Below are 22,441 nucleotides of genomic sequence, written 5' to 3'. Positions count from 1 at the left end.
CGCAAGCATGCTAAGCCTTCCTTGCAGAAGATGGGTTAGATGGTCTGTATTGCCTTTTTATGTGGCAGTGCAGGGATTTCATTTAACAGTGGCTGTAGAGGAGTGTTATAATTTGTGCATATGGCAGTGATAGCCTAAAACCCAAGAACCTGTGGCTTACTGAGAACCAGGGATAAATTAGTACCACAAGAGTATGGAAACATATGAAAATATATTTTTGTATGCTGGAATCCGTTTTCTGCCACATATTTGCTCTCCTGACTGTGTAAAATTAGCCTTAAGCCCATGCTGCAAGGGTAAGATTCAGATGTTTGCAGTTGTTGGTGAACACTAGGACACAGCACCCGCCTGACCTGACCCAGCCTGGACCTAGGTTACCATCATAACCAGCATCGTACCTGGTTTCTCGTTTTTCCTTCTGCCCCAAGATCCTCCCCTTGCTGTTGCTGTACCACTGTGCTGAGGTGGCCCTGTGACATTTTAGGGGTCTTACAGCTTTTTCTGCCAGTCCTGAGTGCTGCCTAGAAAACCTTGACCAACCCCTGAGTGTAGCTTTAGAGCTCTGAGCCTGCAGCTCTGCCTATCACTGGCACTAAGGCTTAGGATCCCTCATCAGAGGATTCACTTCTTGCCTTGGTGCATCTTGCTCCTATCTCTTAATCTCTCTGCTCCCTCTTTGAAATTGGTCCTCCCAGCTTGGAAAAGAAAAATACACGGATAGAGCAGCCAATGAAGATGCTTTGGGTTTAACGCCTGAAAACAGGTCTCTCTTCTCTTTGAAAAGGAGTCTGTTCTGTTTCCTGCTTGCCCACCCTCATCCTCTCTTGGGAACTGCCTTGGCCTCACCAAAGGAGGGATGTGTCAGTGCTCTGACTGCGTGACGGTCAGACCAGGAGGGTTCTAAGGGAAAAGAAGTTCTTGTTGATTATTTTTGTAAGTACTTGTCTGATGGATCACTCAGATTCAGAGATTTTCCCAGTGTCTGAAGACTTGCTGAAGTTGTCGGGAAGTATGTGCTTACTTGCCTTTCTTTTTTCCCTGCTTGTACAGCTCTTTCCATCAGAGTGAGATGCTAGAAACATCTATGTTGCTGCTGCCAGCAGCTTCCTTCCCATTCTCACATCTAAAGGAGAGAGTAAAATTTGTCATGCTTGTGAGGTCTTGAAAAACACCCTTAAAATTGAGATCCTTCCTTGCTGGAGCTGGTCTGCTTCTGGAGAGTTTGAGGACAGAGGAGGTTGTGCAAGCAGCAGGTATCCTTTGTGGGTGGCTCATCCCTCCTGTGCAGGGCCAGATCACTGTCCAAGTTACTTGTGTCCCTCCATGCAGGACTGCAGGGAGTGGCTGCAAACTAGGAGATTTGCGGCTCCCGAACAGAGCCGCAGCAGCAGGATGTTCTCTGCAATATTAACTTCCTGCCCCCTGGTGCACTCACCACAGGTCATGGGTGCAAAGGCTGGTGGGGCAAGGGTGGGGGGTGGGACACACAGCACCCCGGAGCCCAGACACAACTTCCCTTCCTTGCATTCCCCTCATCCGAGGCTGGAGCAGCTCTGCTCTGGAGACAGGCTGAGAGCGTTGGGGCTGCTCAGCCTGGAGGAGAGAAGGCTCCGGGGAGGCCTTAGAGCACCTTCCAGTGCCTGAAGGGGCTTCAGGAAAGCTGGGGAGGGGCTTGGGACAAGGGCAGGGGGTAATGGGATGAGGGGGAAGAGTTTCAAGTGAAAGGGGAGAAATGTAGGTGAGATATGAGGAAGAAATTCTTCCCTGTACTGCACAAATGCAGTCCTCCCACCTCTCCGGGCCCCCCTCCAAGCTGCGCTCCCACTTCTGCATCCCCCCAGCCACTCAAGGCAGGCTTCTACATCACCCAGAACCAGCTGGCCTGGTCCCCCCATGGGGGGGCCAACACCCCAGCACTCCTGCCAGCCCCAGCCACCCTTCCAGCCACGGCAGCCAGATGCCACCCCACTGCCGGTGCAGCTCCAGGTCCAGCTCCCAGCACTGGCACAGATCCAGTACACCCCCTGCCCCCATTTCCAGCTGCAGTTCCCACCCCAGGGCCAGATCACACTCCCCACTCCCACCTGTGCTCTCCACCCAACCACGGATCAGCACAGGAGCTTTCCAATAGTCCTGATCCAATGCCAAACCCTCCCAGCCATCCCCAAACCCGATCCTCAGCAGAAGCAAAGAGTGGACAGGGTCCAGCAGGTAAACAAGGACCACCGAGGGTCTCACACTGGGCATGGGTGAGGAGGGAGGTGGCTTGGCACAGTGTGACCACACGCCTCCCACCATTGGGGAGCCAAGGAATTAAAGCAAAATCAGAAGCAAATCCTGCCTGATTTCTCCCAGGCAGGTCAGGGATGCTCCTGCCGTGGAACTGAAACAAGCACTATTTCCTCTGTGCAGCCCTGTTGGACTTTGCTGGTTTCTGAGGTGCCAAGTCCTCTGCCTCATCTTGTGGTGGTACCACAATGCTCTTCCTCCACGCCAGGTACCTGCAGCTCCAGCCCGGGGCTACGTCTGCCTCTGTTGCCTGTCATCATGGGAATGCGTGTGCACACCATAAGGTACAGAGCTTGTAGTTAGATGCATCTTCCATAAATGCCATTGCTGGATTGCTTTGGAAGACAAGGAGAAGGCATTTGCCACAGCAGAAATAAAACTCTTTCTCCTGTGACAAGAATCCCACGAGATGTGTCCTGTCCCGGGGTTGAATCCTGCCCAAGTTTGTGATTTGGGAGGGTGCAGGTGTTTAGGACCAGTCCAGCCCTCCTTAATGATGCCTTACTGATGGGGGAGGGGGGTCAGGAACTTCCCGGTCACGTACAAGAGAAAAACAGGCTTCTGAAATGAAATGGCAGTTATTTATTTCATATTCACTTGGCGGAGAGGAAGAGGAAAAGTGAATGAAGAGGGCCATGCTTGAACTTGGTTTTATTTAACCATGCATTAACTCAAAGCAAGCTCCCCGTGCAAGGACCACATTTGCTTTTTTTTAAGCACACTGCACCCCTTCCAGTGGTTTAGAGCCCAGGTTCCAGCAGAGCTGAAACGGTGGAACTCAGCAGGCACCTTTTTACCTTTTCTCGCATCTACTGAGGTTGTGGGGACAGACAGGCCCAGCACAACCTGTTCCCTCCTCCTGCGTTTGTGCTGGATTGATAGGACTGGTGGATTAAAAAGCGAAGGGGTTAGGGCGTGTTTTCAGCTTCTGGGGTTTTTTGCTGTTTGTTGGGGTTTTTTGCAAGAAGCTACAGCCTCCCAGCAGCCAGGTGTCCCCCGCACTCAGCCTCTTCAGCAGCCTGTCATCCTCTGTCCCAGGGAGCAGCCGGTGGTGGGACGAGGACGCCAGCCCTGCGCACAGCCACACACCCACCACCCTCCTGCCTTCCTGCAGGCTCGTGCCTCTGGCTGCAGCTCTGAGCAGGGAAAAACATGGGAGGCCGTGCCAAGCCACCAGCATCCCAGCACACAGGCAGGCCAACACCCGAGCGTGCTGGGACACAAGCATCAGTAGGCACCAGCATCACGCTGCCCTTGGTTTGGGAGAGCTGGGGAAGCGATGCTTTGTGTGCAAGAAAAGGGTGGTGGGGTGAAACATGTCAGCGCAGGGCATGCAGATCAGGGTGATCCACCCCTACTGCCTCTTTGTCCTGCTTTTCTTTGATAAAGCTTGGTCCTTTGGGATTAAATGCGCTGGAGGAATCCCAGATGCCATTATTTATTACCTAGGATTGAACTGAAACATGACCCCATCCTTTTAATGTGCGCTTGGTACTACCACCCTGACCCAGGTAATTTCTAGAACTATTTTTTTCCCTCTTTAAAGTGTGGTGAACCTCTCCAGATGACAGCAGTTAGCCATTCCCATGCATCTGAATGAAACTTTTGGTGAGGGAGCTTTTTAAATTTTTTTTTTTTATTCAGCGTGTGTATATTAACTGATGACTCCTCAGATAATTTGCAGCCCAGCATGGCAATTATCTTCTCCACAGGGAGCAGCACTATTTGAAACGGGAAGTGCAGCCCTGTGGATCTTGCAGGCAAGACAGCCTGCCTCAGAACAGGATCCATAGTGCTGGGGAGCCCCAGCAGGGCAGGGGAAAAGGGAGGGTTCCCAAGCTCCCTGCCAGCTATTCTGAAGCTGTCCTAGGAATCCACATTCCAAAGAAGGCGCCGCTCGGGCCGCAGTCTCCAGACGAGTGTTCCCTGCTCTCCAGGGGCTGCATCACACGGCTTTTCCTGCCCTTTTCTGGGTGGAAGGGGTTTCCCTGCTGCCCCCCAGCATCCCTGCAGCAGGGCAGGAGATGGAAGGGAGGGAAAACGAAAAAGAGCAGCTGCTGGAGGCAGCTGTGGGCACCGGGATGTGGCCAAGGGGACACGGGGCGGCTGGGACCCCTGGCTCTGGGTCTCCCTGACACTTGTTGCAGATCCTGGAGCAAAGCCTCTGGCTTCCCAAATTCTCCTCTGCTTCTCGCGCAGAGCCGCCCCTCAGCCCAACCTCCCCTCCTTTCCAGCAGAACTGGGGGCTGTGATTTCTCCAGGTGACACCACCCCTTTCCCTGTGAGCGTTCATGGCTCTGCTCAGGGCAGGAGGCACATGGGGGCTTTAAAAAAGAACTACACAACAAGAAAAAAAAATTAAAATCCACACAACAAGAAAATAACCATTGATGATGTTTAATTAATTTCAATATAATTCAACATAATGAAACCCAGTCAAACCGTCCCTTTCCTCAGGCCTGCAGTCCCTGCCTTTCCTCTCGGTGGCCGAGATGGACGGGAGGGTTTGGCCGGGCACACAATGGGACCCAGAACATCACCGGGACGCAGGAGCTGCAGAGAGAGGAACTGGTGGAGAGGGAATCACGTGCTTGGAGGGCGCTCCCTCTATTGTCCGAATGGACAGAACTGGATGTTCGTCAGCAGCTCCTGGTCCTGCTCAGGGAGGAGGGTGACAATGTGGTGCCAAGCAAGGGGGGACTGGCTGCCCCGCGGGGACAGCCCCCGGTTCCTGGGCCGGTGGCCACAGGCTGCCAGTGGCAGCAGGATAGCTGGTGTCTGTGCTGCAGACTGGGCTGCCTGCCCCTCTGCCTGCCCCTCTGCCTGCTGCTGCCCCGCGCTCTCCACCATCACTGACAGCTTGTCCAGCTGCAGGGAGGGGAGAAGGAATCACCTGGGAGATGGGATGGATGTGGCCAACAAGCCCGGGTGGCTCTGGAGGCTCAATGGTGCCATCCAGCCAGGGGACGGGGACAGGAGCCCGGCCAGGACCACCCTGCTAATTGTAGAGGGCTTTTTTAGCGAGAAATGGACATGTGAGCAATCCAGCCTTTACTGTAAACATCTGGGTCCCAGCCAAGGACGTTCTCATGGATACCAACTGAAAAAGTGAGCAGCGAAGTAAACAACTTCCAGATGTGCCAAAGAAGGAAGTGAGGCAGAGAGTCATGACTGCATATGTGCGTACTAGGAACCCAATCACTGTTTAGGTCGTGGCAGGCTTTATGAGAATTGACCAATGACAAGAGTGGTTTCGGTCGCGTGTACACAAGAAGAGGATATAAGAAAGCTTGGTGCACAGAATAAATTGTCAGCCACCTAATCATTTTGATTCTTGTGTGTCTGTCCATGGTGGATCCTCCCGCAGCCAAGCTGACCCCCCAGCATCTCCCCAGCTCCCCTGGGGAACTCTGCTGGCTCACCCCCTTCTGGCCCTGCCAGTCACTGGCCAGGCCCTGCAGGGAGGACGCTGGGCCCTACAGGAAGGACACCTGTTCCTGCATGAAGGACATCTGGTCCTGCAGCAAGGACACCTGGCCCAGGAGAGAGTGAAGGACACGGTGGATGCTCTCCTGATCTAGAGGTGGGGTCCAAGGGAACACACTGTCAGTGAGGGGGTCCTGTCCTTGGGGCCAGGCCCTGAGCACAACAAGCCAGTGGACCTAGGTGGTCCCAAGCAAAATACCACCCCCCCAGTCAACCTCCACAGGACTCCCACCTTTCAACAGGAAGAGTAGCTGCAGGTTCTGCAGTCTGGCCTGGTTTTCCAGCTGGGCCACCTGCTCCCTCAGGTCAGTGTACAGATGGCTGAGCTCTCTGACCTGGTTGAGAACTGCCTGTGCCTGGGGAGTACCTAGAGTGTCCCAAGTGGGGACATTCTCTGCTCCAACAAGGGCTTCCTCCATGGCCTCCTGCAGGGTGCCCATGCTCACCATGGTGGGCCGAGCAGGCGCAAACTGGCTGCCACTGCCCTGCTGGGAAGAGAAGGCAAAGGGATCAGGGTTACAGGCAGATGTGCAGCAGCACCAGGGGCTGGCTTGGACCCACCAGCGCTTGCTGATGGCAACGCGGGGAGGACCCAGAGCAAGCGGAGCAGCATTTCAGCCCCAGCTCTTGCTCCCCAAAACTCTGTCCCTTTCCCAAGGGAAGCCCCAGGTCCCAGCAGGAACTCGGGCTTAACTCAGACCCTGCTCTAAGGGCAGCGCACGGGCCGTGCAGAGCCCGTAGGAGGGGGCTTGGGCAGGGGAGCACCCAGGGAACCGGCCAGAGCCTCTACCTTGGAGATGCTGCTCTCCTTCTTCCCTTTCCTCCTGGCCGGGAGCAGACGGCACAGGGCCCCAAAGTTGACCGTCCACATGTCTCTGGGCACGAGGATCAGGTCCAGAAGCTGGGGCAGGCCAAACAAGCCCATGGTGCTGTCGTGTCTGCTACAACAGAGCCCTGGCATGGGGTTTTTATAGGGGGGAGAGGCTGAGGTCACAGAGCAGGATTGTGACCTCACCAGAGAGCACTGGATGGCTGGGGGCTGGGACTGGGGGTGCCCCAGCACTCACCACTGGCACAGCTTGGCTGCCTCCTCCTGCAAGAGGAGATCTAAACACTTGGACAGTCTGAAAACTCTGGTGATAACACATCAGTGTATTTCTGGAGGTAGAAATCAAGGGAAAACAAGGCATTCCAAGCTCACCAGTCCACAGTGGAAGCGGTTGGAGGACGAGGTCCTTCCTGCTCTTGCCCGGGTAGGCAGCAGCAAAGCTGCTGGAGGTGAAGGGAGTTGGTATTTCGAGTGAAACCCACTTGAGGATGTTATTTTGTGGGTTAAACAAGGGCAAAAACAAGGCATCTCAGGCCATGGGTTACACACCCGTACGTGTGCTGGGTGTTCCTGCCCTGGGCCCTGCAGAGAGGAAAACCACCTCCAGCGTTTCCAGGCTGCTTTCTGCCAGTAAAAGGGCAGCAGCCCAGAGGAAATCAGGTACTCTTCGAGTAAAGTCAGTCAGCTTGTCTCCACTCCCTCTGACATGAGCTCCTCAACTTCCATTTGCTATTGCACTTGAAGACATTTCTTTTGAGACTGGCATTGTTGCACTGTGCCCAAAAAATGAAAGAAGGAAGAAGTGGGAAGAATAGCTGAGAGGCTGAAATTGCCATTTCTTCTGCTGTTCAGCACCATCAGGAGGAGAAAGGGGAATCTTTTCTGTCCTCCATCTGCAGGAACCCATGCCAAAGCCCTGCCTGCAGACACCACCGTGCTCCCAAAAAAACCATCCCTTCATTGGACAGATATTCTGTAAAGATAAAGCTCCTGTTATTCAGTGTACAAAGTTCAGCCTTCAGATAGGCCCCAGTTAGAGCAGAGCATTTCTGAGCCTGCTAAAATTCTTCCTAATGAAACAGAGCATTAACCAAACTCTGACTTCAAATAGTTAACTGCTTTTAGGGTGTAAATCTCACCTGGGCCTACTGCTAGTGAGTTGTAAAAGCCTTTTGTGTGAGCTTATCTATAGTTTTAGGGAAAAAATACAAGGGTCCTTGAAGCAGAAAGAAGCCATTCAACTGAGACTAGGGATGTCTACTGCAACCAATTCTACTGTGGAGTCAACAGGGATAAACAGGAGAAGAGACAGAACCTGGCCAAAGGTTCCTGTGAGGAAGACTCAAGGATGAAGAAAACAACCCCCAGGAGACCCTAATGGACTTAACAGGCATGAGATAATGGGTGGACACTTACGTAAATGATTTCTCAGGAAACTAATGGATATGTAAACTGTTTCTTAGAAATATTACCCATAATTAAGTATCAGCTGTGTGTATATATATATATATCTCTCTCACCTTACCCTGTAAAGTGCATATTTTTAGAGGAGCTATCCTCTGTGCGTCCGGCGCTGTGAATAAAGATACCAACTGAACATTGCTTAGACTGTTGGGTGAACTTCCTTTGTTTCAGTTAGCACACAGGACATGTTGAGGAGGAATGGGTTTAAGCATGTATTTAATATTAAATGGAGGCTTAAGAGCTTTGTTACTGGGAGAAGGGAAGGACATTTTGATTTCAGCACACCCTGTCCTGAAAATATGTTGCTTGTCTATTACTGAGCTCCAAAGGGCCTTTCTGGTATAGCCTGGGACTGATTAGAAGCAGCACACCAGGATCTGGGGCCTCATTGCAGGCTTTTTTGTTTGTTTGGTTGGTTGGTTTTTTTAACACAACAGATCTTTTCCTCAGAAGTGTCTGAAATACCAGCAAGCTACCTTCAGCCATACCCCGGGGGACTGTTCTTTGTGCACACAGTAAATATACCAGAGAAAAGGATCAATCCAGCCCCCCACTGCACCTCAGCATCTCCTCATGCTACCTACACTTCAGCTGTGCAGGGGGCTGATGCCTTCCTGACACAGTTAGTGATGGGGGACTAATTTTTCCATGTGTTCAGATCCCCTGGTTTCTTCCCCTGGCCATATCATGAAGATGATCACAACAGTGGGGTGTCCCTGAAGGAACAGCTGCTTTGTTTCTCCAGGCTTTGTGGAACTCTATCTGTAGGGTGGGACTGGGACAGGCAGAGGGGAAAATTGCTGTCAGAAAGCATGGAGAGTTTCTTCCTGGAGGTACTTACAGGCAGCCAAGAAGGGAAATGGGTGGGAAATAGGGAGGAGGTCTTGTCCTTCAGCTTAAGTGTGGGATCGAAGCCTAGCTGAAGTTGGAGAGGTTTTGCCATGGATTTCTGCTTAGTTGTTTTTCTGTCTTTCCCTTTGTGGGACAGATATAGAAGCACCTTGAGAAAGCAGAAAGATGGGTCTTAATAAAGCAGCTGAGTTGCTGGAGGAAGCAATCCTCTCCAGATCCTCTGCTGGGAAGATGAGAGCAGCCCCAAAACACTCAAATGTAGAAGATCTCTCTTCCCTTTTAATATCTTTCCTTATCTGCTCAACCTTTCAAAGACTGGAGCAAGAAAATACCAGAACTGATGGAGATTGGCTACAGGAAATCTATCAGTATTATATGCAGATTGCGTTTGGGAGCAGCTTTGCAACTGCCCGAGGAAGAAGAATATGTTCAACCAGGGCTGCGCAGACCAGACTGTAACTCCCTTCGCCTCTGGGAGGAAGGTTCCCCAACTCTTCAGTAGAGCCACCATGTTCTGCTGACCTCTGGGAGGCTTTGCCTTGCACTGCAGCTCCCGGGCAAAGTTTGCGTGCTCAAGATGTGTGAGACATGGACACCTTCTAAAGGTAAGAGCTGAGAAAACTTAAGTCCCACTGGTGAAGTTGTGGACATGTAGGAGAGCATGGACATGGCCGAGGCAATGACCACCCCTCTTCATTCAGAGTCTTTATGCTGCCTCTAAAATGTGCTTGGAGACATTATCTATGCACTGCAACCACAAATAACTACAGCAAGTTACAGCACAATTAATTAATCTCATTCTCCTGAGCTTTTAATTATTGAGTCAGTTCTTCACTTGGTACCTGGCAGAGCTCATCCATTTATAGGCACAAGCAGACAGGTGCTTTATGGTCTGAGCAGCTTCCACCCAAAAAAAGACAATGACAAAGCCCTCAGTCTGTCCTTCCTCAGTCTCCTTCCATGATCTGGACTCTGCACAAAATGGGTTTGTAGTTGTTTTGTTTTACTTCAAAAACCTTATGTTCTCTGAGGGCTTTAAGGGCTAATTCTAGTTGCAGGGTTTTATGCATTTACTTATTCAGAAGGCTAAAAGTAGCCAGGCAGACTGCCAGGCACATCTTCACAGAGCAAAGGCCACTGCAATGAAGGCTGTGTTAATTGCTGCTACTCTGTATCGTCTCTGCTTTCCCACCAGGCCAAACACCCCTGCAACTGGCTCCAGCAGGGCAGGAAGGTGCTGAAGCTCTCGTCCTTATGCCAGAGCATGGAACTCGCAGGCTGCTGCCTCGTGCCCAACCTGCCAGGCTCTGCAGCTAGGATGGGGCACAGAGGGCAGAGGGCTGGGGAAGACATTGTAGTCAGCCACTTAATGTTGGCAGTGGCTTATTTTCAACAGTATGTTGGCATTTCTTTACAACCTTCTTGCACCACTGTAAAAAAAAAAAAAAAAAAAAGTGCCTCTTGCTTCTGTTGTTTAGACAAACTTTTAAGAAACAACATGGGTCCTTCTGGACAGCAAAGGACTTAGAACTCAAGTTAAATCTATGCTTTGGAAAAAAAAATAAAAGAATCAAGTTCTAAAATGGGACCAAGGCCAGGTGGATCCAGACACTAAAAATAAACATTAAGTCATGCTGCGGTTCCTGTGGAATTTGACTGTCTTGCCAGGAAAGGGGCCTCCCAGGGCAAAGAGCCAGCCAGTGTGGGCAGCAGCGTGGAGCCTTCTCCTTGCTCTTGGAGGGAAACCTGGAGCAGAGAAGCATGGAGCTTCTCAGCAGCACTTCCCTCCACCTCATGGGACTCTCTACTCTTTGGGATAACACAAGGTTATACCTAATATAAGATTATTTCATAGAATCACAGACTCACTGAATGTTAGGCACAGGAAGGGACCTCTGGAGATCATCAAGTCCAATCCCTGCCAGAGCAGTGTCACCACAGGATCTAGGGCAGGTCACTCAGAAATGTGTATAGACAGGTCTTGAAATCTCCAGAGAAGAAGACTCCACAACCTCTCTGGGCAGCCTGCCCCAGGTGTCCATCACCCTCAAAGTAAGTAAGTTTTTCCTCATGTTGAGGTGGAACTTCCTGTGTTCTAGTTTGCATCTAGTTGCATGCAATCTTAATACATGCTGGAAGCATCACATAGTCAGAGCGTAGCACATAGATTTACTAATCTCTGACTAATCCCCAATCTCCAACTAATTAGTCTTTTTGAAGTGTGTCCCTTCCTCCATGAGCTAATGCTCGTTCAGCATTTTGAAGCATTTAGCATGCTAAGTACAATCATGTGTTTCTCCCTAGTAAACAGGGCACATGAAGAATGAATAAATGAAATTAACGAGCAGGATGACAGTGTGAAAGCTCCGAGCATGGAGTCCAAGTCCAGCTCTGGACTCCTATGCCTGTACCACTGAGGCTGACCCCACCCACCTCCATGGCATCATCTGCTGAGCCCTTGGCCAAGATTACAGCTGCGGAAGTTGCCTCTGGACGACTCAACCCTCACAGTAATGCAAAATTATACACACTTACGTCTTTGTCTTTCTCTTGTATCTGCACCCAGCAGGTACAGGCTGGAAGTGAAGGCGCCCGCCCTGCTTACGCCTCCTGTCAGGAGCCCTGTCTCCAGACACCCACTCTCACACCCCAGGCATAGCCCAGGACCCAGCCCCGATGTCAGGGTGTCTCGGGTGGTGTCCTGGGCATTTGGGGGCTTGCTCCGAGGGCAGGGTGCCTCGGGCGATGCGCTGGGCTGCCTGGGGGGCGGCGGGGCCAGCCCACCCGACCATGGGGCTGAGGCCACCCCTGAGGGACCAAAGTACACTTCCCATCAGCCCCTGCCTCTCCATCCCCACATTGTGGGTACAGGTGGAGGGGCAAGGCCGGGCTGAGCTGGGTCGCGCTGCTCCGGCCCTCGGTCTGTGGCGGTTGGTCCTGGCAGCACGACCTGGCCCGGGCGGTGCTCGGCTTAAAGGTTTTGGCTGTGCTGGTTCTTCCCCAGCAGCATCTGTCGGTGAGTATTTAGTCCAGCAGCAGGTGTAGGTCAGCATGAACGTTGCATCAGTTGAGTGTGGGGGCATGTTGCCCATCACATTTAACCAAGTTTCCAGGTAGGAGGAGGTGAGGGGACAGACAGTCGTACTCATCACCTGTCCTAGCTGCCCGGGGAAGGAGACCTAACCACCCTAATCACAAAGCCAAGGACAGGTTTGAGTTTTCAGGGTGACCCTGTGTGGTCTGGGGTTAGCTACTCTGGAAGCTGAGATAGTGAGGATAAAGTTAATCCCCATCTGAAATTAATCTTTCTTCTGCTGAAGCATAATTCTGAGGCTCAGCATCAAATTTTACTTACAAAAGTAAAGGAATGGTCTGTTACATGAACTAACTCCGTCGCCGTTGTCGACTTCAGAGCATGGCATGGCATTGGACAAGGGTGAACACACTCACCTGCGTGATGAAACAGGGTTGCTGTAATATGTAGTTTGTAAGACAACCTAGAAAATAGTAGTGCTGAGGTGAGCTCTGTGTAGATAATATTTCTGAGAAGTCCTCAAAAAGAACTTAACAGAGCAACAAGTTAGGCAATTATTCTTTATTGCAGTGCCAGGTGCATGGGGGATCCCTCCTCCAAAGCATGCACACCAGGCTGGCTTTTTTCCTACAATATATACAAAACACATATGCATATTCATTAGAAATCTGAGGATCCTTTTTACATATTAAAGACATTCCAATAAGTCATTACCATACCGTCCCACCTATGTGCGCATGTGCACTTTTGGCTTTCGGTGGTATTTGTGGTCATTTACTTCATCATCTTCACCACTGTGTCTGTCACAGTTTGACTCAGGATCAGCAATTAAACCAGAGACAATAATTATCTCAATCTCCTCTCACCCAGGTAAAAAGGAGAGAGAGAATGAGGGAGACTCACTCTCTGGATTGAAAACTAAACTAGACAGCTTTAATTAAACACTAATGATAAAATATGTGCAATTTTATACAAATGTGTTCAGGAATGTGCAACCCCCTCTTGCCTGCACACCCCCAGCAACTCCCCCCACATCTCCTGAGCTGTGAGCAGCCCCGAAATGTCCTGGAGCAGCTGGAGAGAGGGCAGAGCAAACAGGAGCTGAGGGGAGAGTGATGAGGGGCAGGGATGCACAGGCCTGGGGATCAATGGGGATGGAGAGATGGAGTCCTCCCTGGATGCTGGCCATGGATGGGAGAGAAGGGGAAGAAGCAGGAAGAAAGTTGTCTTCTATGATCTCTGACCTTCTTCTGAGCTTATGTAGATATATAGAATATCTCTGGCCAGTTTTGTGGTCCATCTAGTTGCAGATACGATTGTTCTGCCTTGGTAGCCTCTGTGGTGGCAGAGCAAAGAAGTGACCTTGGAGTCTCAGCAGTAACATAAACATTCCAGTGTTATCAGTACACTAGCTGGAACACTTGCTGCTGGTTAAAACAGAGCTTACGAAGGAAAAAAAAAAAAAAACACGCAAAAACAGTAAGAGGAAAATTGGCTTCATTCTGGCTCAAACCAAGACAGTATCCTTTTGATGAACTCAGCCAAAAGGCCCAGTCCTTGTTGGTCTTGCTCGCTGGGGCATCTTGCTCCTGTGATTAAGTTCTGTTATCTTTAGAGCTACATTCTTGTGCTTATCTACACACAGCTTCGGAGCTCACCTCAGCACTACTATTTTCTAGGTAGTGTCTCACAAACTACACATATTACAGCAAGCCCCTTTCAATAACCACAAGAATCTAGCTCAGTGTTTAATACTGCTTGTCATGATTATGCAGAGGCACTTCCCGAAATGAATACATCCTGATTGCAGTATTTTTACAACCGTCACCTTGATTCTGGTCGTTTCAAACTTGGCGCCCTCTTCTGCGGCAAACACTGAAGTAAATGAAAATCTGATGAATCCTTCTGCCTGGTTCCACTAGGGGAAGGCATGACCAGTTTTTCATCCCGATCTCAGAAATCCTGCAGCCAGCTTCAAGTCTTAGCCCTCATTCTGCTCATCTGCAGTTTCTAATTCATGAGGAGCTTCCAGTGAGCTCCAAGAGAAAGAGCAGAAATCCCATTGTGTTTGGGCTGGTGGAGATGGAAAGTGTGCAAACGCAGCCTTTGGCATCCCAATTTCAGGGGACAGCTACAATCTGTGTTAAGAGCAGCAAAACAAGGAAGTAACCTTGCCTTAAATGACAGTGCCTTGAGAACAGGGAAAGATGTGAGGTGATCGTCCCTTTGTACTCGACACTGGTGAGGCCACACCTTGAATACTATGTCCAGTTTTGGGCACCTCAATACAAGAAGGGCACCAAGGTACTGGAGTGTGTCCAAAGAAGGGCAACAAAGCAGGTGAAGGGTCTTGAGAACAAGTCCTATCAGGAGCGGCTGAAGGATCCGGGGCTGTTTAGTCTGAAGAAAAGGAGGCTGAAGGAAGACCTCATCACCCTCTACAACTTCCTGAAGGGATGTTGTAAAGAGGTATGTGCTGGTTTCTTCTCACAAGAAACTAGTGATAGAACAAGAGGAAACAGGCTCAAGCTGCAGCATGGGGACAGGGGGGTGTTAGATTAGACATTAGGAAGAACTTTTTCAGTGAAAGGGTTGTCAGATATTGAACAGGCTGCCAAGGGCAGAGGTTGAGTCACCAGCCCTAGATGTGTTTAAATGTTGTCAAGTTGTCTAGATGTGGCATTTGGAGACATGGCTTAGTGCTGGACTTGGTAGAGTAGGGTTAATGATTGGACTGAATCATCTTGAAGGTTTTTTCCAACCTGTGATTCTATGAAAGAATGACAAAGGAACATACTTTTGTTACTGTGGGAAGCAACTGTCTGTAAAAGTTGTTTGTAATGACTGCAAGACTTTCCTGAACTGTGTAGAGGACAAGCTTTTATTAAAAATAGACAACCAATGAAGGCCCACCTGACTCTTGCATCTTCTAGGCCTTCTAGAGAGAAGAAGCCAAAGGTGGAAAGACAGAGCTATAAACAAGAGAGTAAGTCTTGTTTGGCTCTATTTCCCAATGACAGTTTGCCAAAAATAAATAAGGAAAAAACCTCTAACATAGAATCATAGAATGTATTGGCTTGGAAAGGACCTATAAAGGTCAGCTTGTTAACCCCCCCCCTACAATAAGCAGGGACATCTCCAACTAGACCAGGTTGCTCAGAGCCCCATCAAGCCTGACCTTGAATGTCTTCAGGGATGGGGCCTCCACCACCTCTCTAGGCAACCTGTTCCAGTGACCCACCACCCTCATAGTAAAGAACTTTTTCCTAATGTCCAACCTAATCTACCCTTTTCTAGCTTGAAACCATTACCCCTTGTCCTGTAATTACATGGCCTTGTGAACAGCTTGTCCGCACCCTTCTTATAGGCTCCATTCTGCACAGAATTACTTGTGCTAGACTTCTGCAACCAAAATAATTTTAAAAAATCAGCTTGGATTCTACTGTGCAATTAATCCTTTGACCCTCTCACCTTCCTCAGAAGTTGAAAGAAAACTGGAAGGGCATCAGTGAAGAGATTTGATTTCAAACCACTTTTGGAACAAAGAGGTAGACATACTTTGTGCCTCAAGCTGTTATCTGATACTCCAAAAATTCCTTTAAATTTTAAATAAAATCAATGTCCATACAATCTGCATCTTCTGCTGGTACCTTGATCAACAATATGATCCTGAAATCTCCAGATAAATACAAGATTTCTATATGATGAGCTGGTCATTTATGTCAGGAGTATCCTAGCTTCTACTTTATTGCAAATATTGTGTAAGTGGAAATCAGAGTGTGTGCACACCATCGGATTGGATTAAATCCCATTTTGCTGTGGATGCTGCTCCTCACACCATATGCACTGCACTTGTGCTGGATCCTCCCTGCGTTTGGGGGCAGAATAACCCCGTATTCTAGAAGGCAGAATTTGTGAGGGATTCAGTGATTAAAGGGACCAGAGAAGTGTTGTGACAGGCAGGGTCTTGGCAGGATCTTGAATGCATGCTGCAAAATGGTGCTGTGGCCCTGCCCTGCCAAGCTTTGGTCCCCACATGCTCTTCCCCTGCCTCCAGCTGCATCATGTGTGCTGGTGCAGCTCCGGCTGCAGGAGGTTTCTCAGGAATGCTGCATAGATGTACTCCATCCCCAAGAAGCAGAACAAACTGTCATAAACCCTCCCACTTCAAGAGGGGGTGGAACATGGTGGGGTGGATTTGCATTAATCGTTTGAGTCCAGTTCTGAGTAGCATTTTCAGCAGTAAAGAGCTGGATTGCTCTGATGAATTACTGCTTTTTTAAAGGCTGGACCATATGATTCTTGAGGTTCTCTCCAACCTGTCATTCTATGATTCTATGCTTTGCTTCTCAGCGCTGAGCCTGCTGGAGAGCCCTGGTGGGGGGTTGTAGCCAGCGGTGTCCGCCAGGGGTCAATACTCAGCCAAATCTTGTTCAACATATTCGACGACCTGGACAAGGGGACAGGATATATCCTCAGCAAGTTAGTGTTGGTAGGAAAGCTGGTTAAAGCTTTCTTAGAAATTGTCCACTGTCACACAAGATGAATTAAAGTCTCTCACTCAAAGGTTTGCAATCTAGAATGGTCAACAAGCCATGGAAAACTCTCAGTACTTCATATTTATCTCACTTGTATAAATAAACTGTAAGTTTGGAAGTTCATATACTCACTATATAAAGTATTTAGGAAAAACTTAGTAGTACACAGGAATCCTGAACTGATAGTGATTCTGAAACAAAAATTTCAGAGCTTCCAAACCCCCTGCTTTCTAACACTCCTCACCGCAGTGGGAGGCTGGTGCAGCTGGGTAAGGATTCCGAGATCAAGACCCAATAACAACAAACAAGCTGTTATTGAGCAGGCATTCTTTATTGCAGCACTGGGGATTCTCCACCATGAGAGCTCCGATGAGTTAGAAAAACACCCCAACTAATATACACCAAAAACATACATATTCAGTTCCATGTCAATGAGTTCCCAGAGTTCTTTTACATAGACATTTTATTTCCTGGAATTGGCTATCTTTGTAATTACGCATGCTCAAGGGTCTCCTGTGGGGATCTTTGTTGATTCTAGTCCTTTGTCGTCTTTGTCCTGGTCTCTCATCCTGGTCCTGTCTCCAGTCTCCTGCTGGTAGATTGCCCAGGTGGGTCAGAGTCCACATAACTGTTAGAAGACTTGATGTTATCACAACCTACAGGATGCTTGGCATAGTTGGCTGATAGTTTCACAAAGCACATTGTTTTAAAAGCAACCCTTAGTATAGCAAATTCAGTATTTTAGTAAACTTTTATTAGGCCATATTTCTATTGAATTTACTAATGAATATCCTATGCTCAGAAGGGGAAGAAGGGGCCCAAGCAGAAGTTTCCCTGCAGCCCATGGGGAGATGGCAGCTGTGCCCCTGCATCCATGGAGGAACGTGGTGGGACATCCCCTGAAGGCACCAGGAGGGCTGAGCTTGGCTTTGCTGCCAGAGGCCTCGGGGGCTGCAGCCGCGGAAGCCCCCGGGCCAGGGGAGGTGCCAGTTCCCGAAGCCCCTGACTCTGGGCAGCGCTGGAGCAGCTCCTGAGGGACTGCACCTCCTGGCAGGGACTGGGGGGGAGGTTTGGGAAGGACCCTCTGCCAGGGCAGGGACCCCGTGGGGAAGCAGGGCAGGACTGTGAGGAATCCTTCTCCCTGAGGAGGAAGGGGCGGCAGGAACCACCAGCCTGTGCAGGGACTCAAACCCCATCCCCATCCCCCTGTGCCTGGGGGGAAGGAGGGAGAGAAATGGGGAACAAAGGGATCTGGGGGGAAGAAGGGAGGGCTGGGGTGAGGTGTGTGAGCCCTGCTCTGCTGTCTGTGTCCTGTGGGCACTGGAGCAGTGTGAGATTAAACTATTATTTTTTTCCCCAAGTTGAGTCTGTTTTGCCTGGGACCTTAATGGGTGAATAACCCTCTTTGTCCTTTGTCTCGACCCATGAGCTTCTGGTTGGGTTTGTCCTCCCCATCCCAGGGTGTGTGAGGGGGGAGCTGAATGAGCGGCCACAGTGGTTCTTTGTTTTCAGATTAGGACCAAACCACGACAGGTTCTTTCTCTAACAGTTGCAAGGGTGCCACAGACATCTTTATTTTCCTAATTATCTTTTTTTAGAGAAAACACAGGGGGGTTTTTATAGTTTTACTTGCCCATCTGTACCAGCTATGTTGCCCTTTTTGTCTGAATAGGGCACCATTTTGCTGTGCTCTTTGTCTATAGAGGAGAAGAGTCTTTTTGCCCTCAAGATTTCTCACATGGTGAAATGGAGCATTATTTTTTCCATGCCAGAGTTTTCTCCATATAAAACATCTCACACAAATGTTTTTTTATGTCCTGAAGCTTTTGTAGGTACAATTTTTTTTTTTTTTTTTGGGGGGGGGGTTGGGTGTGGAGTTTTTTTTATGTTTGTTTGGTTGGGGTTTTTTTGTTATTTTAGCTTTAGGTCTTTTCAAAGCTGCTTTTGCCTAGGCCTTCCTGTTACAGTGATGACCCCAGAGGAGATAAAGGATTCTTTCTAATTCTGAAAAGCTAGATTTCTGGAGAGAATGTATTCTGGAACAATTGCATTGATGTGATCTGTTAGAGAGAACAGAGATAAGAACACTTCAAGAACAATCTCCTTTTTACTAGCATAGCCTTGAAGACAGGCTCAGCTTTAGATTTAAGCTGTTTAATGATAGCAGATCCTGTGTAGTCCCCTCTGGTCTCTGGAAATCACCCATCCCTTGATACAAGAGCTGCATGCTCCTCATGGCTGTCACTATGGTGTGATCTCCTGGCTCCTTGTTCTGGCTGTTTCTCTTTTCCCACTCACCCTCTGCTGTGTTCTGAAAGCCTCAGTCCTCAAATACATTTAGCTGCTCCCTAAAGAAGGTACAATCCACCCTCAATCCACAGGGACCTACAGGACCTAGCAACCACTTTCTTTCCAGGTGAAGATAAACTGAGAACACAAATGAAGTGAAAAAGGAGTGTTGGTGCCTAAATGAGCACTTGCTCTGGTGGACAAATTCTGGCAGATTGCATGGGAGAGGACTCTACATCCATAAAACATGGATGGCACTGCAGCCGCAGAAGCACACAGAAGAAACAGAGATTGAAGGATTGTCAGTGGTGTTTGAAAAGGGAATGAGAGAACAGGCTAGGAGCCCTGATTGGACATGCTGACCTGGAGTCACTCCCTTGGGACCCAGAAGCAGATAAGAGGAAAGGAAAGAGACCTGGAAATTACCATGAAAGGGAGAGATCAGGTCTGTAGATTAACACTTGCTAGCACAAAGCAGGGAATTACATTTGTCTCCACTGATAAAAATATTCCTAGTGTAAAATCTGCTCTGCTGTAAAAAAAAACAAATTATTCCCAGATATAGACATATTTTAATACTTATTTTATACATAGTGACTTATGTGTTTAGGAAGTGGTGGACACCTGTGGCATACACCTTACCAATGTAAGGTTTGTTGTCCTGAGTGGACTTTCATATTTTAACTTGCTCTCTATAATTATTTGTCTTTCTGGCGTACATTTATCATGCATCACTCTGGTTGCAGAGGCCTTTAAGAGGCTGATAATCACTGTTCAGGAAAGGAATGCCTAAAAATAGAAGAGTTAAATGCAAAATTGCTTGGTGATGTGTTGCATTTAGGCTGTTGTATAAATGCTCAATTAGAATCAGAGCAGAAGAGAAAGGGTGATGCTAGACACTGCTTACAGTTCAGTATCAGTGACTACTTGATCATTATTTATTCAGGGAAAAGAACATACAGTCTGTGTATAATATGCCAGCTAGTGCTCTGAAACCAGGGCTTTGAGGGGAAAAAAAGGGAAAATTTCCTACTGATTGAAAATGTTGCCAGTTATGATTACAAAATTATGGAGGGCAGACTAAATATAAGTTTTCTAAATATGAGCAGTTCTTATACCAAAGCATGCTTTTCAGCTCTCCAGAGAAAATCAGTTTCCTTTGTCTGGACTAGACCTTTCACACATGTAGTTGGTCTGAACTTCTCTGAGCTTGGTGATGTGCCAAGAGGTCAGAAAACGAGGGCAATGTATGGTTCTGAACTTCACTTGTATCTTTTTCATTGAACTTATGTTTGCTGGAAAAATAAAGAAAATTGTATTTATTTACTTTCAAATCAAGAACAGTGGAAAATATCAGCTAGCTGTTATGTGTTACTCTTTAATTAATTTTTTGCTGTGCAAAATGTAGCCTGGTATCAGTCTCTCAGCTAATTTCCAGACACTCTCCTTTAAATTCCAGGGAGTAGAAAGTCTATATTTTTCCTCTGATGGACTTGCAAGATAAGGAGAGAATATTTACAACAGCCATGAGAAAGGAATACGTTTCCAAAATAAAAAACATCTTGACACTTCCCTTGTGTAGACCTCAAAATGCTGAGAGTCAGAGGAGATTCTTCACACACTCCTGGGTCAGGGTGTCTCATTACAAGAAGCAAAGACACTGGAGATGATGCATTTGTAGAGAAGACTGCTTGATTTAAGGGGTAACACTTCAGCTGCTAATAAACAAATGCATTGAGCAGTCAAGGAAATACAAGGAAAGTCTCACAGTGGCTACCTGGCTGCTTGTTTGGTTCCATTCCTAGAGGCAAGGTTGACGCACAGTCATGAAGAAGCTCCTTCAACAAGAGTGAGGAGGAGTTTAGGCATAAATGACAGCTTCACATCACTTTCTTTTTTAATTGTCAGCTTCTGCAAAGCTGCAGGCAGAGTCACATAGCCAATACTTGGCCACTATTGATATAAATATCTGTGAGATGCTTGGTTTTCTACCATAAGACTTTCTGATGGAAAAAACAAACCAAGTTCTATACAAAATGAAAGCTGCACCTAACAAAAAAAAAAAAAAAGGAGCTGCCAGCTGACCTCAAAACCTTTATTAGTAAAAAATGTGCAGATTATTGGAAATTACAGGGGAGCAGGGAACAACCAGTTAATAATGATCAGGCCATTTAGATGACATGGAAACATGAAACCCTCTGCAGAGCATGCACCACAATAGAACCACTGCAACCTCTTCCTCCTAGAAGACACATCTGGAGGGTGTATGTCAGGACTGTTGGAGAATTTGTATTTTATTGTAGAAATGTAGTTACATGAGTCACCTGTAGACAATGTTACAGTACAGGAGTTTGTTTATTGGCATTTCTGGAGTTGGGCATACAAGGGAGGATGTTGAAGAGGAGTGCAAGACAGTATTAAGGAGCAGTATTTGTCCCTGGTGCAACTCTGCCTGGGTAGTACGACTAAGTGATGGTCACACCTCAAAAGAGATGGTGATAAATTTGCAAGCTGTAAGTAAGTGACCTTAGTCATTAAACTAAAATACTAAGAAATCCCCATAGATTTGTCTTATCAAAGAAATAACAAATAGATGTTGAACAGAAAATCATGATGACTTGAATTGCAGCAACTTGTGAATTGCTCATTAGCTACTTTTATAGATACTACCGATAGTAGCTAAAAGAAGCAGGCTTGCTGCTGGTGTGTGACTGTTCCCATTTGCTCTAGAAGGATATAGATCTAGAGAAAGGCTGAAGAACACTGGCAGGGACTTGGAATGAGAAAAACCAGCTTGTTTTCCCTTCTTAGTTTGCGAGGGATTGATGCAGGTGCCACAGACAGCATACTCCAGTATTTTCTGCAGCGGAACATCCTGCTGAGGCTCTTCTGCATTAAGTGCACAGGGAGCTACTCAGTGCTCAGTGAAAGGCAAGCTGTGTGGGCTGGGAATAAGGGAGGGGGGAAACAGGAAATTGGAAACCTTGATGTTTTATGGCATGCTTAACTAAGTGAAAAGGATTCAACAAAAAAATTCAGAGAGAGACTTGCCTCTATCTGGCATCCATGTTGCTCTTGTTCCTCAGAGGGGGCTGCGGGTTCTCTCTGAAAGAGGCAGGTCTGCAGCCTGAGCCCATGTGAGGAGCACAGCCACCGCTGCTGAGAGCGTGGGGGCTTCCCTGATTGCCCCTGGGTACATTCTGAGAACAGACAGATTAATTCCTCTGTCTCTGGGGAGGATCTGTGACTACAGATCTTGGTGAAGTTATTACTATGAGATAAGTTTTGGGCTATCAAAATATAGATACAATGCATGCTCAGCAGAGGAAATACAAGCTTTCAGGTAAATTTACCATGACCTCAAGCAGTAGCAGCATGATGTGCAGTGTGGCTTTTGATCTCAGCTTTATGTTTCAGCTGACCTTCAGCCACTGGCCTTGAAACAGGACCTTCAAATCAGAAGAAATTAAACCCCTAAGATCCAAGACAGAAACTCAGAACGTCCACAACTTTTTGCCCTACCCTGGACATATCTTCAGGCTATCTGAAATTTCACTGCTAGTAAATAAACCAGCTGTGCTTGTGAGCCTGGCACCCACTCACATACTGAAATTTAATCAAACTTCCCTGAAAGGATCTTTCAATTCATTTGGTTTGCTC

The 22,441-nt window shown here is 48.1% G+C and overlaps 1 protein-coding gene across 9 annotated transcripts in view; it reads right to left on the bottom strand.

Annotated features, from left to right (window-relative positions):
- The window catches only part of LOC127391811 (uncharacterized), a 141,494-nt gene that overhangs the window by 19,430 nt on the left and 99,623 nt on the right, over nt 1-22,441 (bottom strand). For 2 of the 9 annotated variants that reach the window (XM_051634973.1, XM_051634974.1), the window contains exon 1: nt 6,566-6,682. The exons of the other annotated variants lie outside the window; for them this stretch is intronic. In XM_051634973.1, coding sequence (XP_051490933.1) covers nt 6,566-6,646 — 81 coding nt within the window. In that variant the 5' untranslated portion in view covers nt 6,647-6,682. Of the gene's footprint in view, nt 1-6,565; nt 6,683-22,441 lie in introns of those variants that run through there. 9 annotated transcript variants of the gene reach the window in all.

This window comes from Apus apus, chromosome 17 (assembly GCF_020740795.1).
Source record: "Apus apus isolate bApuApu2 chromosome 17, bApuApu2.pri.cur, whole genome shotgun sequence".
NCBI lineage: Eukaryota > Metazoa > Chordata > Aves > Apodiformes > Apodidae > Apus > Apus apus.
The sequence above is the reverse complement of the archived record's forward strand: the minus strand, read 5'-3'. Positions and strand labels throughout refer to the sequence as shown.